Genomic DNA, 17,093 nt, shown 5'->3' on the forward strand with positions numbered 1-17,093 from the left:
ATTGATATTAAGACTTTTCATCTGATTTCCTAAGGAAATGGATCTCTCACACTACCTGTACTTTGCTGTTCCCTTTGGAGTGTGTCAGCCATTTGCAATCACATTTAGACTCACGAAGCTTTGAGTTTTTGAAACTTAAAAAAGTGTCTGGATAGAGAGGCACTAATGAATGATTCACTGGGGAAAATGGCAAGTGGAATATTTTTTTTATATCTTTGGGGGGTTTGTTTCTCTTAGTTTTTTGGCAGTAACTAACACTGCTGGGCCATCTTGGTGCCCAGACCTCTGAATTAATCACAGACTGCCGATTCTTGCCTGGTGATGTAAAGGGAATTACTGCAGCATAAGCTCAGGCAGTTCACTCAGATCCATAGGAAACTAGGCTTTGCTATTTCTGCAGGCCGTAAGACAGACTCTGTTGCAGCATTTGCTTACCAGTAGAGAATTAAACTGCACTTGCCCTAATCTATCACAGCGTAACAGCAGCCATCTAAGAGTTTTGCTCCAACTATACTAGTTCCCACAGTGTTAACAAAGTGTGCATGAATAAAGCTGTACTTAAACACACGTGAAGGCACCACCCCTCTGTCATAAAATAATCATCATTAAATCAAAACATATTGGAATTTAGAAGTAGTCTGCCCAGTCTAGAGTTTGTACTGATTAGGCAGGTAAAACTGGTGTTGAGCCATTTCTCTGAGGAGATGTAATAAATTAATAACAGATTTTTGATCTCTCTATTAGGAGGGAAGGATGTAGACCGTAAGAAGAGAATGAAGTTGTCTCCTTACCTCATTCATGCTAATTAATGCATTCAGAAGCTGTACTGAAAGGAATTTAAACTCGTGATAGTCATAAGAGAACAGATCAAAGAAGAAAAAAACAGACCAAGTCGAGGAAAAGAAATCTGTACATGCTTTTCAGTTAACAGACAGAATACAGATCTGAAGGAGGTAAGATTTGTATTCTTTTATTCTACTGATAATATTCTGTACTGCTTTGAAGTTGTGCTTTAGAAGAGGCTTGACTATCTCTCAGCAAAGTCCAAACATGTTTTGTTTCCTTGGATTCTCTTTATCCTTGATTTCCTAGAATTCTCTTCATCGGTCACTGTGTTTATACTTCACCTCTGTAAGGTAGGTAGATTAGCTGGATATTATCAATTAAGATCTTCTTTGCTGTTAAAATAGCAGAAACATGCTTAGCACTTACAGATTTCTTCACTGTATTTGATCAGTTAAGTTTTCAGCTGTTCTGACTGCATTTAGCTGGATCATTATTTTCTTAAGACTGAAAATTAAAGTTTATATTCTAAATTCCATACACATCTAAGCAATATTGTCAGCAGACTTAAATTGATATAACCACATGAAAATCAGCAGAACTGAAGGTTTACTCTGAAAACCTGGCCATTGAGCATTACAGAGAATAAGAAAACAACTACTTGTAAGCACAATGTTGACTTTTCTTCTTCTGAAGACCTTTTCTTGTCCAGGTAAATTGCCTTCCTTTGTATATCCCTGATAGGTTTTACTTCAGTAGTCTGCCCTCACTTAGTATCTATAGAACATATTAAATTGTTCTCTGTTGTACTCAGCAGTCAGCAAATACCTTGACGAGTCGGTGGAGCCATTCCGATGTGCAGTATAGTTACAGTTTTGAGTTTTTCCTTAAACTGGGGCAGTGGCATATGTGTATGGATCTACTCAATTCTGAAGATAACAGAGTGTCCTGCCGCCTTAAAATGCTCCCACTAAACAAACAGAAAAAAAAAAAGTTAGTATTCTGCTTTGAAGGTAACAAATCATTTATTGCACTGAGTCACTGTATTTCTATCCTGTAGGTTTGAGCAGGACCAAGCGCACAAAATGCCCAGAAGAAATCACTATCCAGATGGCAACTTCGTTAGAGGGAATGGACACAGCTATCTTGCAGTGGAAGAGTAAGCATAAAGTGGAACCTTTGTTACCATGTCGGCTAGTGGGAAAAAAAAACAGTGAATGAAATGTAAAAGATAGTATCAGAAAAAGTTACTGATGTATATAGGTGAAATGCATTTTAGCTGTCCTGTAGTTGTTTCTAATGTTTGTCATTGCAGAATCATAAAGGGCCCTCAAGTTAGAAAAATCAGTTGAAGAATCTAGAGCTTCATGATATGATCACAAGCCTAAACCATTAACCTTTATATTTCCAGGTTTATTGAGACCTAATTAGGATTTTCTTTAGAGGCTCTTGGCAGGTGATTTTAAGCTGTTGTATCTCCTGATTCACATACCTGTCTTCTGAGCATCAAAGGGACACTGGTCTCACCTTAAATAACACTTTAAGTGAAAACCCCAGAGAAAGGGTAAAATATCATCCATCAAAAAGCAGATTAAGACATCAGTGCCATACAAATGTGACTCTGTAAATTGTTTCTGGATGAGACTTCACTTAAGCAGAACTAAGTCAAGCTAATACTTTGTTAGTTTTGGCTTACAGTAAAATACATTTGGTCTTGGATTACTAGAGACACTGTCCCGCTGGTGATGGGTTATTACTTTAGACAAGAATTTGCATGTGTTTGATACCCGTATGTGGCACATGCCTCTGGTAATAGTTTACTGTCTCCCAAACTTGATGAATTGTAACTCACACCCACAGTTGTCACACATATTGTTAGGTATTTGTTTCTCCACAGTCTTTCCTTAGCAGAGAGAATACACAAAGGGGAAGGCTCTCTCACAGTCCTTCCAAAGTGGTTCAGTTCTCCAAAGTAAAAAAGCTGGCTAGTCATGTCTTGGCACTTGAAATCGCATCTGCTCACCTCCAACTGCCATGAATTTCAGTGGTTGTAAGTGTAAGCATTTTTTCTGGATACCTGAGGGAAAGGTTACTCTCTCCTTCCAGTACCAAAAGAAGCACTCAAGATACAAGCACAGATTCCTAGCACTCAAGATACAAGCACAGATTCCTAACAGCAGAGTTTCAGCTTTAACTGGAATTGCAAGAAATGTATTTTTCATACTAGCCTCTGAATAGGTAGGGAAGGAGGTTAGGCAGCAAACATACAGTTGAAATCATCAGCTTCAGGAATGACATAGAGCCCGTGAGAGATGCAGGCTAATGAATGGATGGCTAAAGCTACGGAGCACATCAAAACCAGGGAGCAAGTCTCAAAATGGGTAAGATGTGGCAGCTACTTGGAGAAGCAGTCTACAAGCTTTAACTGTGCTGGGGACAGTAACAAAAGCACTGGGGCCATCTTGTAACTTTTACAGTACAAGGGGCTTCATGCTTCAAACATCACACAGGCAGTGGAGACAAAAAGACAGCCTGTTCTGCCACGTGAGTTTGGTTACATCTTCTTTTGGGCTTCTTAAATCACAAGGCAACACTCCTTCACGAGACTCTGAGTCAGTGAAAGTGATAGCAAATAGATACAAGACATCTCTGATAAGTCACATACTGCACTCTTCCGTCCCAGTGGAAAAGCCTGATGGTAAATTACTGCAGGGCAAGTGGATACAGGGTATATACATAAATAGGTTACAGTGGGCTTATTCTGACTCGTGGTCATTTTTACCCACATCCTCTTTTCCCATTAAGTGTTTTGCAGATTTTCCTTTTTCTGAGCAGGCAAAGACAAAAAAAAAAAAAAAAAAAAAAAAAAAAAAAAAAAAAAAAAAAAAGAGAGAGAGAGGCAGAGAGGCAGCAAATTCTGTAAGTCTTGATAGGATATTAGCACAGGAGGAGGGAAACTTGCAACTGCTTTGTCAGTTTGCTTTCTGACAGATGGTGGAACCGTGCTTGTGCTGGTTTGAGGCTAAATGGACTATTTTAATGAGAGAAACTAGATCAGTGGCTGTGAGAAGAAAAATAATAGTGGTGTCTATATCACTCATTGTTTTTGTTTAGAGAAAACAAGAAACAATAACAGTTTCTCAGTCTCTGGCTGCTGCGTGCTGTGTTAACTGCCTGCTTGAATCTGTGTAACCTGATCTAATAATTCTCCTCCTAACCTCTTGTTGGCTTTTTGCATCTCACCCCTGCACACAAGCCTTCTGAGATAAAGGAGAGCGTGGGAAGAAGGAGGGGAGTTAGTTTGGAGCCCTCCTGGGCGGTTCTGCTGTTCAGGAGAGGGTTTGAATTTCTGTATTACTTTAAAGTTGTATATAATTGTATATAGTTGTAAATATCTGAATGTATTGTGTATATATGCTTGTAAATTTGTGCTACACTGTAAAATATAGCTTCAACCTTAACTCCTGGCCAGCTGAGTTAGTTAGTGAATCCTGGGCGGTGGGGGGGGGGGGGGATGGGAGGAGGGCTGGAGAGGGAAACTCAAACCTCTACAATGCTCCTTCTTCCACATCCTCAGTGAGCACTGAGACAGATCTTACAGCACAGTTTGCAAATCCTAGGTTCCCTAAAATGATCCAGTGACACCAATACTGTGCGTGTGATGTCATGGAACAAATACAGAAGAACTACAGAGCTCTTTCTCCATAAGTCAGTTTCTTGCTTGGGTTTTGAGGTTGTGTAGTCTTTTATGTATTCAAAAAATCCTGTCACCAGCACTTGTTGCAACATGATGCAATTAAGCTACAATTCTCAATACAGCTGCCTAGAGCGTTTTAACAAATGAACATGACCTGTGTTGCTGCAGATGTGGCATTTGATTTATTTCACATTCTGTTCCAGTGTTGCAGTGCTGTCTGCTGAATTTACAGGCAGCAATTTCTAGAAGAAGTAGTCAGTGGTGGGTTACTATCCTCAATGTACTCCTCATTTTTAAGATGCCTAAAAACTTGGCAGCAAATTTATCTAACTGCTTCGTCCACAGAGACTGACTGAGGTGCCCGATACTTTGTTTTCTGAGGTAAACTCTGCTTCTTCTGGTTAAGAGGCTACTGATACAAACTATTGCTGTAGTCATTCTTGCACCCAGAAGAATGCCTCTAGTTCTGTTATTAATTAGTTTCTTTGCTTTTCCCAACAGAGCTCTGGGTATTGGACTCTTCATTTTGGTGCTGGCAGTTTTGCTTATCTTTGGCTGCTGGTACTACAAAAGACGTAGTGGCTATAGAAGTCTACGGGTAAGCCTGACAGTGCACTTTCTAGCAGGCTGGTGTTTTGACAACATGATCATTGTTTGCATTACAACAATCATAGAACCATGCAGCTACAGCATGTTAGGGGTTGGAAGTGACCTCGAAAGTGTCCAACCCAAATAATGCAAAGAACATCACATCTGTAATAGGACATCATTATCTCAGGCAGTATATAGATGTATGTATACACTGATGTATGCACAGCCAAAACCATACAATATGAACACACCTTGACCTGAAGAACATGCAAGTCAGGCAAAGGAGTAAAGAGAAAGCAGAAATATAGGGACATTAAGCCAGTCTGACTTTGCACAACACATCAGTTGAAAAGATTGTCTCTAGAAAGCATTATATTTAATATTTACTAAGCCCCAAGTTTTTAAAATACAAGTGCTGTAAGAAAAAACAACATATTCACCACTCATAGGACGTATGCCTAAATAAGGGCAGGTATTAGAGTAAATCTAGGAAGCAGAGAAGAAAACTCTTAACAAGTAAATATTATGTTCATGTGTGAGCGATGAATGGTTTGTGAAAAAGCTGACTTGCTGTTGTAAGATTTACTGAAAGCAGAGCTTTCTAAGCAAGCACTATTTATAAAATCCTACTTTGTGTCTTTGTTTAAAAGACTTTTTAAAAGGTGCAATCCTCATACGATGTGTTGCCAGAAGTCTCAAAGCTTTACCTTTAAAGTTCTGGTCTCTAAAAGTGGCAGGCCACTTTTAAAGTGAAAACTTTATCCAATCATGTGCTTTACACTAAGTGCACTTTTTTTTTTTTTTTTTTAATTCTAGTATTTCAACAAAAGATGTGAATGTTTGGAATTAAACAACATGCCTTCTGTCTAAGTCAGCAAACCCATTTCCATCCTGTTCCTCAGAAATTTGTCCTGTTAGCTTTCCAGTGATCTGTGCAACACATGTATTGATTGCTAGAATCTGAATATGGTAAAATAAAATCTGAATTTTCATATTGCAAAATACTGGAAGAAAAAAGCCAAAAAAAAAAAAAAAAATTCAAAAACATGCCTGCTTTGCACATCACACCAAAATCCACTTTTTTTCCCTAGTTCTTTCTTGTTGCAGATTTCTTCTTTTCTGGTTTGGCTTGAAAACCATTTTTGCTGGGTTAGATGAGAATGGGTACAAATGCAGATATAAGAAATGGCAGAAAAATGTAAAAGAAAAAAGTTGGACATTAAAGAAAAGACTGGTTGGGATAAAAAGGAGGAGGAATTCAAGTTTGTGAGGTGTTGGCTCCTGAAACAATCCTGGGCCCAAGTAATGCAATCCTCATTTTTCTGGCAATGTAACTGGATAACACGGGAGAGAGAGTATGTGTCCACACAGACAGCAAAAAGTGATTGGTAGATTACCTCTCCCGTTGGCCTTGCATCTCACCTTAATCATAGAATCAGTCAGAGTTGGAAAGAACCACAAGGATCATCTAGTTCCATCGCCCCTACCAGGAGCAGGGACACCTCACACTCAGGCTATCTGAGCCTCATCCAGCCTGGCCTTAAACACTTCCAGGGACGGTGCTTTGATCATCTCCCTGTCAACTCATTCCAGGGTCTCACCACCTTCATGGTGAAGAACTTCTTCCTAACATCCAGTCTGAATCTACCTATTTCTAGCTTTGTTCCATTTCCCCCTAGTTCTATTACTACCTGATATCCTAAAAAGTCCCTCCCCAGCTTTCCTGTAGGTCCCCTTAAGATACTGAAAGGTGACAATAAGGTCACTTTGGAGCCTTCTCATCTCCAGACTACAAAGCCCCAAGTCCCTCATAGGAGAGGTGCTCCAGCCCTCTGATCATTGTAGCCCTTCTCTAGACACATTCCAGCACATCCATATCCCTCTTATAATTGGAGCTTCAGAACTGGATGCAATGTTCCAGGTGGAGTCTCACTAGTGTGGAGTAGAGGGGGAGAATTACCTCTCTCAACCTGCTGGCCACACTTCTCTTGATGCAGCTCAGGATCTGGTTTGCTTCCTGGGCTGCAAGAGCACACTCATATTGAGCTCATATTGAGCTTCTTATCCACCAGCACCAAGTCCCTCTCCTGAGGGCTGCTTTCAAGCCAGTCACTGCTCAACCTACATCAGTGCTTGGGATTGCCTCAACTCAGATGCACGATTTTGCATTTGGTCTTCTTGAACTTCACAAGGTTGGCTTGGGCCCACCTTTCCAGCCTGCCAAGGTCTCTCTGGATGGCATCCCTTCCTTCCAGCATGTCAACCACACCGCACAGCTTGGTGTCATCAGCAAACTTGCTGAGGGTGCACTCAAAGCCACTGTCCATGTTGCTGACGGAGATGTTAAACAAGACTGGTCCCAGGACCGATCCCTGAGGGATGTCACTTTTCACTGGCCTCCACTGAGGCATGGAGACATTGACAGCCACTCTTTGGGTGAGGCCATCAAGCCAGTTCTTTATCCATCAAACCCATGTTTCACCAGCTTAGAGACCAGGATGTGGTGTGGGACAGTGTCAAAGGCCTTGCTCAGGTCCAGGTAAATGACATCAGTTGCTCGCCCATCATCTATTAATGTTGTGACCTGTTCATGGAAGGCCACCAGGTTTGTCAGGCAGGATTTGCCCTTGGTGAAGCCATGCTGATTGTAGCCAATCACCTCTTCACTATTCTCCTGTCTCAGTAATGCCTCCAGGAGGATCTGTGCCATGATCTTACTGGGCACAGAGGTGAGACTGACTGGCCTGGAGTTCCCTAGTTCTTCCTTCTTACCCTTTTTGAAAATGTTATGTTTCCCCTTTTCCAGTCAGTGGGGACTGCAGCAGACTGCCATGACTTTTGGAATATAATAGAGAGGGGTTTAGCAACCTCATCTGCCAGCTCCCTCAGCATCCATGGGTGTATCCCATCGAGTCCCATGGACTTGAACACTTTCAGGTTCTTCAGGTGGTCACAAACCTATTCTTCACTTATGATGGGCAGCTCTTCTTTCCAGTCCTTGCCTTCCATGACTCCAGGAGTGTGGCTGGAGGCCTTTGCAGTGAAGGCTGAGGCAAAAAAGTCGTTGAGAACCTCAGCCTTCTCCATATCACTTACAACTTTTTCACCTGTTTCCTTGCTGAGGGGGCCCACACCTTCCCTAGGCTTCTTTTTACCATTAATACACCTGTATAAATTCTTGACCTCCCTGGCTAGATTCAATTCAAACTAGGCCTTGGCTTTCCTAACCAGATCTCTTTGTGCTCAGGCAGCTTCCTTATATACCTGCCATAGTAGCTGCCCTTTCTTGCACTCCTTGTAGAGTTTCCTCTTAAGTGATAGCATCTCCATGAGCAACTTGCTCATCCAGGCAGGCCTCCTAGCATTCTTCCCTGCTTTTCTCTTTGTTGGTAGGCATTGCTTCTGGACACAGAGGAGGTGATCCTTGAATACTGGCCAGCTGTCCTGGGTCACTCTTCCCTCTAGGGCTTTGTCCCATGGTACTATGGCTAGCAGATCTCTGAAGTGATCAGTCTGCATGCTTGAAGTCCAGGGTTGTAAGCTCAGAGTACATTGTACTATTTGCCCTGAGGATCTCAAATTCTACTGCTTCATGGTCACTGCAGCCAAGGCTGTCCCTGAGCCTCACATTGGCCACCAACCCTTTCCTATTGGTGAGAACAAGGCCCAGGTCCAGTATAGCATCCTTTCTTGTTGGTTCCTCTACCATTTGGAGGAGGAAGTTGTCATTATGCAATCCAGGAACATCCTGGATTGCTGTTGCCTTGCTGTGTTGTCCCTCTAGCAGATGTCAGGGTGGTTGAAACCCTCCATGAGGACCAGGGCTTGTGATAACAAAGCCGCTTCTATTTGTCTGTGGAGGGCCTCATCTGCTACTGGTCAGGTGGCCTGTAGCAGACCCCTACAGTAATATCACCCTCCCCTGCTTGGCCTTTAACCCATACACTCTGGACCAGCTCATCATCCTTCCCCAGGTTGGGCTTCATTGATTCCAGCTGGTCACTGATAGAGAGGGCAATGCCTCCTCCTCTCCTCCCCTGCCTATCCTTCCTGAAGAGCCTGTTTCCATCAATCCCTATAGTCCAGTCAAGGGAACGATCCCACCACGTTTCAGTAACAGCCACTGTGTCATGGCCCTTAGTTCATCATGGCACAGTGGCCCTTAATTCATCTTGTTTATTGCCCAAGCTCTGTGTATTAATGCTAGGTTCCAATACATATTGTAAATATGATGTCAAATATTAAATGAAGTATAATTTTCCCCAACATCACATTCTTCTATTTCTTTTATCTTCCCTGTATTTCTTTATGATCACAGAGCAAAAGCTCTAATGTGGACACCATACGAACCATGGTAGGTGAGGGAACAGTGCTGGACTGCAAAATGGCTCTGCAGGAGTACAGAAACTTTAATTCTGTGGTAAGTTGTAACTCAAAATATCATTTCAACATAGTAAGACATGGTGAGACAATATTGGTGAACTGTTGCTGGTTTCATTCTTGGGCTGTGCTCACTAGATTGGGTCTTCAGTGTCTCTATATCAACTTCAAAAACAGTCTTCTACAATTTTTTTTTTTTTTTGGTAAAAGGAGTTTTTAAAACATACTAATGAGAATTTTTCCTTAAAAAGAAATCTTAAGTTGTATGATCATTGTGATTTATTAGAATGAGGTAAAGTCCGAATGCTGAAATACACTGAAGAAACAAACCTCTCCCCCTAATAGACAATCCACCATTCTGACAGAATAAATGGGCTGTGGCAGGGAACATTATAAAACTTGAAGATTTTAGCCTGAAACCATTATGGAAAGATGAACATTTATTTTAAAAAAATAAAAGAAAAAAAAAGGAAAAAAGAAGTTAAAGTAGCTTAACTGATAAATATAGATCTCAAGTTACAGGTATGTTTAAATAGCCTGAGAATAGGGAAAAAGGTTAATTTACAACGAGTTCTATTTAAACTGACAAAATTGTTAACTTTGGAAACAAGACAACCACATTAAGACTTCTAAAGAAAAGTTTAAATCTAGTCTGAATTGTCAGAATATATTAAGAAGAAATCTTGTCCTTTTAATATAATTCTGTCTTTGGAAGAATGATAGAAACAAAATTAATCTGATCTGATTCAAACCAACAAAAAAAACCATGTTATTGAAAACTAAGCCAGACCTAATGAAGTAGCTTGGCTACTTTAAGTTACAGTACCGTATCTGATATGAAGGTAGGTAACTCACTGCATCTTTAATCTTTAGTCTCCAATAGCCTCTTCCAGTCATCAGCCCTCCAAACTTCTACATTTGAAACCTTCCACTGATTCGCCTCCCACTGGCAGATCCACTCAGTGGCACCTTTGAACGTGGAGTAGGAATCAGTGTAAATAGTCTCTGCCCCAATGCTCTGCTGCTAGCATGAGAGCACGCAGTTCCCCTACCTGTGCACTGCCATCACCTTCCTCAGTGATGGTTTGGCCCGTGCCAATCTCCAAGCCTGCAGCTTTGTAACGCCACTTAGACCCCACCCTCTGAGAGGATGCATCTGTAAACCACACTCCTGATTTATCCGAGTCTGCGGTCATTTCCAGGGCCACCTGGATGGGAGAAGGCTTATATGGCTGGCCAAGTAGTGCTTTATCAGGGTTAGGGTTAGGGTTTAATGTAGTTTTCTTATACTTCACTTGTTCTAATCTTTCACACCCATTTTCCCTACCATAGGTACCCGATGCTCCACCAGCTTATGACAAAATAGCTGCAGATCAGTCGCCACCACCTTATTCACCATGATAACATGAAATCCTAAGCTCCAAATGCACTGACTCAGTTTCTTCATGCTCCTTCTTAATTTCTTGTATATGCTTAAATTTCCTAAAGCTGAGATTGTTTAAAAAAAAAAAAAAAATTCACACGCTTTCAGTAATAGTTTCTGAAAATTATTCCTGCTTAGTTTACAGAACTGGTTATTAAAATGCTACAATAAATCTGAATGTGCTTATGTTTTAAGTTCTTAGTTTTCTGTGGTCAGATTAATATACCAAGTCTGAGCAACTTGCATCCTTCGCAGAACCACCAAGAGTAGCTATATGCCATTGAGTATCAGTCAGAGAAAGAAGTGTTGTCACCTTTGTTTTCATCTTCCCCTTTTACTCTCCCTTTCTTTTAAAAGAAAAGTAGAAGTCAACTATTCCCTAGAATGCAATGTGCAAGAATATGTCATAAAATCAACAAAATCATTCGACCACCTGTCCTGTTAGAAAGATCAACCAGTTTCTGTACCAGCAGTTCTAAAATTAATCTGCAAAATGTACCTAAGTTTTACATCAGGCTTCTACCTCACTTCACTTTCATATGTACCTATAATGAAGAATTCCTTATAAAACACTATCCAGGCAACATAGGAATTTCTCCTTAGAGATCATTTGATTTCATACTGATCAATGGGTGTAATGACAATGATCTTTAGCTCCCTTCTGGCAGTTTTGTAAGACAGCATCTTGAACTTTGTAGCTACAGAGGTTTACATGTCAGCTGTTTTTAACATGACTGAACAGTAAGAGATACTGTGCAAAGCCCACGTTCCTTGAAGAATACAGAAGACAGTAGTCTCCAAGATGTTACAGTATCACAGTATCACAGTATCATCAAGGTTGGAAGAGACCTCACAGATCATCAAGTCCAACCCTTTACCACAGAGCTCAAGGCTAGACCATGGCACCAAGTGCCACGTCCAATCTTGCCTTGAACTGCCCCAGGGACGGCGACTCCACCACCTCCCCGGGCAGCTCATTCCAGTGCCCAATGACTCTCTCAGTGAAGAACTTTCTCCTCACCTCCAGCCTAAATCTCCCCTGGCGCAGCCTGAGGCTGTGTCCTCTCGTTCTGGTGCTGGCCACCTGAGAGAAGAGAGCAACCTCCTCCTGGCCACAACCACCCCTCAGGTAGTTGTAGACAGCAATAAGGTCACCCCTGAGCCTCCTCTTCTCCAGGCTAAACAATCCCAGCTCCCTCAGCCTCTCCTCGTAGGGCTGTGCTCAAGGCCTCTCACCAGCCTCGTCGCCCTTCTCTGGACATGCTCAAGCATCTCAATGTCCCTCCTAAACTGGGGGGCCCAGAACTGAACACAGTACTCAAGGTGTGGTCTAACCAGTGCAGAGTACAGGGGCAGAATGACCTCCCTGCTCCTGCTGACCACACCATTCCTGATGCAGGCCAGGATGCCACTGGCTCTCTTGGCCACCTGGGCACACTGCTGGCTCATGTTCAGGTGGGCATCAATCAGCACCCCCAGATCCCTCTCTGTCTGGCTGCTCTCCAGCCACTCCGACCCCAGCCTGTATCTCTGCATGGGGTTGTTGTGGCCAAAGTGCAGCACCCTGCACTTGGAGCTATTGAATGCCATCCCATTGGACTCTGCCCATCTGTCCAGGCGGTCAAGGTCCCGCTGCAGAGCCCTTCTGCCTTCCAACTCAGTCACATCTGCCCCCAGCTTGGTGTCATCTGCAAACTTGCTGATGACTGACTCCATGCCCTCATCCAGATCATCTATGAAGATGTTAAAGAGGATGGGGCCCAGCACTGATCCCTGAGGGACACCACTAGTGACTGGCCGCCAGCTGGATGTGGCACCATTCACCACCACTCTCTGGGTCCGGCCCTCCAGCCAGTTCCTAACCCAGTACAGAGTGTTGCCATCCAAGCCACGGGCTGACAGCTTAACCAGCAGTTTGCTGTGGGGGACAGTGTCAAAGGCCTTGCTGAAGTCCAGATAGACCACATCCACAGGCCTCCCCACAGCCACCAAGTGGGTCACCTGATCTTCCAGGTTGCTAGAACTCTAGCTGTAACAGAAAACAGAGAATTGTGGCACACATCAATTAGGCTATGTACTGTTGGCAGTTATTGCTTACTTTGCCTTTTTTGTTGTTGTTGTTCCTGTTTACTTTCAAGATCTTTACATGAGAGTCCTGATATCTCACAGCAGGAGGCAGCTGAAACTGTACAAAATTGGTATAAATGAAAAGTAGTTATGGAAGAAAACTATCTTCATAAAACAGTTACTAGCTGCTGTTAGTGAAGAGTTCAATTCTTTGTCATTAAATAAGCCAACACAAAACTCATAAAACAAAAGAAGATTTAAATACATGGTAGATATACTTGTTTAACATAAACACCATGTATGGTGATAAATCATAGAATCATAGAATCAACCAGGTTGGAAGAGACCTTCAAGAGCATCCAGTCCAACCTAGCACCCAGCCTTAGCCAGTCAACTAGACCATGGCACTAAGTGCCTCATCCAGTCTCTTCTTGAACACCTCCAGGGACGGTGACTCCACCACCTCCCTGGGCAGCCCATTCCAATGCCAATCACTCTCTCTGGCAAGAACTTCCTCCTAACATCCAGCCTATACTTACCCCGGCACAACTTGAGACTGTGTCCCCTTGTTCTATTGCTGGTTGTCTGGGAGGAGAGACCAACCCCCACCTGGCTACAACCTCCCTTCAGGTAGACAGCAGTGAGGTCCCCCCTGAGCCTCCTCTTCTCTATGTTTTTAGAATGGCAACAAAAATATTTATACAAATTACTAATATTAGATATGTGTTGGAAGGTAATGAATATCTGGAATTGCTGTGAAATGATAGGTACTTACATTTGGAAATTTGAAGAGGTACTTTAAACTAAAAAGCTGTCTTAAATGTGCAATTTCCTATATACATAGCTTTGAGAAAGAAACACTGTGGACTTGTTTTTTGACAGGAAGAAAATACACATCAAAGTACACAAAATGCCAGCTTATAGTGAGTAAGAGGCAGAGATGCAGAGCACAATGGCTGCCTCTGTTTCGGTATTTTTATGTCTAGTTTTCAGAACAGGTAAGCTAAAGCTTGAGGGTAATGATCTCTATCATCTCTGTACTCTGAAACTACTGCCCTGGAGCACCATCCCTTCAAAAAACCACGTGGTGCTGTAGCTGAATGGATCTGATATACACATTCATTGTGCAGAAAAAGAAATGATTTCTGTAAACATTTATTACTATTAAGCAATGAGTGCTTAGATTCAAAACCACTTGATCTCATGCATTCTTCAGTAGTATCAGCATTAAATATGCTACTAGGCATTTCAAAAGCTTGTGAGGAAGTTCAAGACTAAGCAGAAACATTATTTTCAGAACTATGTAAGGCCAAATTGTTGGAACTGCTCAGCAGCCAGAGATGGAACTATTGAAGTTTGAAAATTGCAGATACCTAAAGGATAGATAACCCCTCTGTTAACACAGGGTCACCAAGACTTAGATTTATAATTTCTCTGGTATAGTCATGTAAGTACAGGTAGGATATAAAAGTCAGAGATCTCCTGCTCCTTCTTTTTTAACCCTCTTTGCAATCAGACTGCAATCAGATGCCTTTTATTACAACTGTAATTCTCAACAAACACAATCTTTGTGCTTCAGTTTCTCCCAAAAAATAAGCAAATGAGTAAGTTCAAGGACAATTTGAGCCCTTGCTCAGGATGCTGATGAAGAGAGATGGCTGCTTATAGCTGGAAAAGATGCTCTGCTTACTGCTAGTCAGAATTCAATGGCTTCCATCAAAGTAGTAGAAATAGTCTTTTCAAAGTCGATCAGTGGAACAGTATCTTAGCAACATCTCTGTAGCCATTATGAAACTCTGATCTAGATACAATGAACAACCTGAAAACCAGGCCTTTCGTTAGTATAATGTATTTTGGTAAGATTGGTACCTGTGTTTGCATTCATGGTTATGCTCCTGCTAGATCATCTACTTCTTGCTGAGGTTACAAGCTCAGTGCAGCCTTAGGAGACAGCAGTGTATTGCCATTCTACCAAACTAAAATGGAGCACATTCTGACGAGTGCAATCTCTGCTGGGCTAAGAGCCACAGGGTATATGTCACAGAGCTACGATAAAGAAAGTGCTAAAGCCTGCCTGCAGGAAGCACTCGATTTCTTAGCATCTCACTATTTCAGTGTAACAGGATGGGTGTATGCAGCTGGTTGCCAGGACAATCCAGTGATGTTCACTTCAGCAGTCTCTTTTGACTTAATACCTGCTGCAGCAGAGCATGTAGACAGATTATCTTGGTCTCAAGAACTGTATTGTTATGAACCATATTGCTTGTAATTTTTCAGTTAAAGGAAGCATTACCAGCATATTTTGATTCATGTACATCTAATATCGGTTAAATGTGCATTACTTGTCCATGCAATTATTGGATATCAGAAGAGTACATCCTCTTGCCTTTAAAATCAAAATTAGTATCACTTATGTTAAAGAAAATGTTAACAAATTCCTTTACGCTTCAGAGAAGTAGCATTTATTCATTTGTACTTTTCTGTTGACTGCTTATTAACCTGTGCAATAAAACTGATGGCTACTGTGTGTTCACACCACTTAAGAAATATTTTATTGCCTATTAGACCTGAAAAGTGCTTCAAAGTTTCCAGTGTTGTCTATCAGCCTATGTGCACTAAACTTTACATACTGTAACAAGGTAAAATATCAGCAGTATAAAGTAAAAGAACTATCTACAGTTACTACCTGGACATTCCATATTTGCTTACAGATAAACAGAGCCCTTGTACACTTTTTCTGGAGCTGACCCTCTGCGTTCTACATCCTTTCACAGTCATCCAATTTTAATTTTACTTCCTTTCCCTGGAAAATCCTCAGCTTTGTTTTTAATAAAGCAAAAGAGCTATTATTTCTTTTGCTGCAAAAGATCTAGCTCTTCAAGATATTTTTGCCCACATAGATTCCACTCTTGGGCCAATGCAAAAGAGCCACATTTTGGGGGAGTAGGAGTGTTCCCAAGTGCCTTGTGCTCATATGAATTATGAAGGACAGACCCTTGTCCATCTCGTTCCCATCCACCTTGAGCTCTTACTAAAATTTCCTCACCAAAAGCTAACCAGAGACTTAATAGGCTCTGTTTTACCAGGGGGAAAAAGGGGAGAATGTAGAATTCACTCTGATGACACCGTTGACCATCTAAGCTACAAGCCACAGTTACTGCTTTCTCTAGTTCTCCTGAAAATGCTTGCCATGTGGTAGTGATAAACCATACTCTTGCTGAACTTGCAAAGGCCAAAACCTGAACAATGCAGCAGATGTGCCTTCACATTTCCAAACCATTTCAGTACAGCCTCAATTACATGTTTAAACCACATGCTTTTCTGCTCCTTCCTCAAGAGGTACACCACATGAGTTCACATCAGGACAAGAAAGCATAATGGCCTAATATAAATACTTGAGTCTTTCACTAGTTTTGTGAGATCTTTTCAACTCATGCTAGCTTCCATTTCTAGACAGGAAAAGCAGATAGCTCTGCTGCACATTACACAACAAAGCAGCCTTCCTTCATCCTGGTGCTTTTTTTGAGTTTACCTTAACTTTGAGTTCACCTTACAAGAATCAGCTGGATTCTTGTAGCTGCCTTTTTGTTTTCTATGAAAAAGGCTTAATTTTTCAGTTTCTATCAGTTTCTCCTTCCCCATTTATCTTGGCAGAAGTATCTGATTTGTGTTTCTGCATACACATACACCCCAAGTAAGCCTTTACTGATACTCAGGTGCAAAACAGCTGCCCCTTTTAGACACTGTTTAGTGCTAGATTTGCTGTCTGCAGTTATATGCAGGAAGAACTTTAGACTTGTCATCTAGGAATCGTGTTCAGAAGAATCTTGGGACTGCTTCAGAATTCAGGGTGAAACAACAACATTGTGTACTAAGTGTGAATATTCCCAGAACATCAATGTCTTGCAGAATTGTACTTGCAAGAATTAAAAGGTATCAGATGCCTACCTTGTAACAAATTACTCCTCTTTACCTCCAGAAAACCCCTGAAATGTTTTGGTGTCGACACAGGTTTAAGAAGCCTGTCTTTCTTACATGCATAATCCCCTGGATACACAGTCCACATGCTCTGCACCTCCTGGATTTTTGGCCTCACCCACGGGAAGGACAGTAACATTTCACAGTCAGTTACTCATTCAAAGCTTCTGGGTT

At 41.7% G+C, this 17,093-nt stretch overlaps 1 protein-coding gene across 1 annotated transcript; it reads left to right on the plus strand.

Annotated features, from left to right (window-relative positions):
- The first annotated feature begins 900 nt into the window (after window positions 1-900).
- MLANA (melan-A) lies at window positions 901-10,882 on the plus strand. Its single transcript, XM_064140545.1, has 5 exons — window positions 901-953; window positions 1,844-1,942; window positions 4,982-5,078; window positions 9,390-9,491; window positions 10,784-10,882. The coding sequence occupies exons 2-5, from the start codon at window positions 1,869-1,871 to the stop codon at window positions 10,850-10,852; spliced, it is 342 nt and encodes a 113-aa protein (XP_063996615.1). The 5' UTR covers window positions 901-953; window positions 1,844-1,868; the 3' UTR covers window positions 10,853-10,882.
- The last annotated feature ends 6,211 nt before the right edge of the window (window positions 10,883-17,093 follow it).

This window comes from Pogoniulus pusillus, chromosome Z (assembly GCF_015220805.1).
Source record: "Pogoniulus pusillus isolate bPogPus1 chromosome Z, bPogPus1.pri, whole genome shotgun sequence".
Taxonomy (NCBI): domain Eukaryota; kingdom Metazoa; phylum Chordata; class Aves; order Piciformes; family Lybiidae; genus Pogoniulus; species Pogoniulus pusillus.

Excerpts from the sequence above, each read along its gene's own strand:
- MLANA (XM_064140545.1), top strand. The coding sequence starts at position 1,869 with ATGCCCAGAAGAAATCACTATCCAGATGGCAACTTCGTTAGAGGGAAT. Across the intron at positions 5,079-9,389 it reads GTGGCTATAGAAGTCTACGG|AGCAAAAGCTCTAATGTGGA; the intron begins GTAAGCCTGACA and ends TTATGATCACAG. Across the intron at positions 9,492-10,783 it reads ACAGAAACTTTAATTCTGTG|GTACCCGATGCTCCACCAGC; the intron begins GTAAGTTGTAAC and ends TCCCTACCATAG.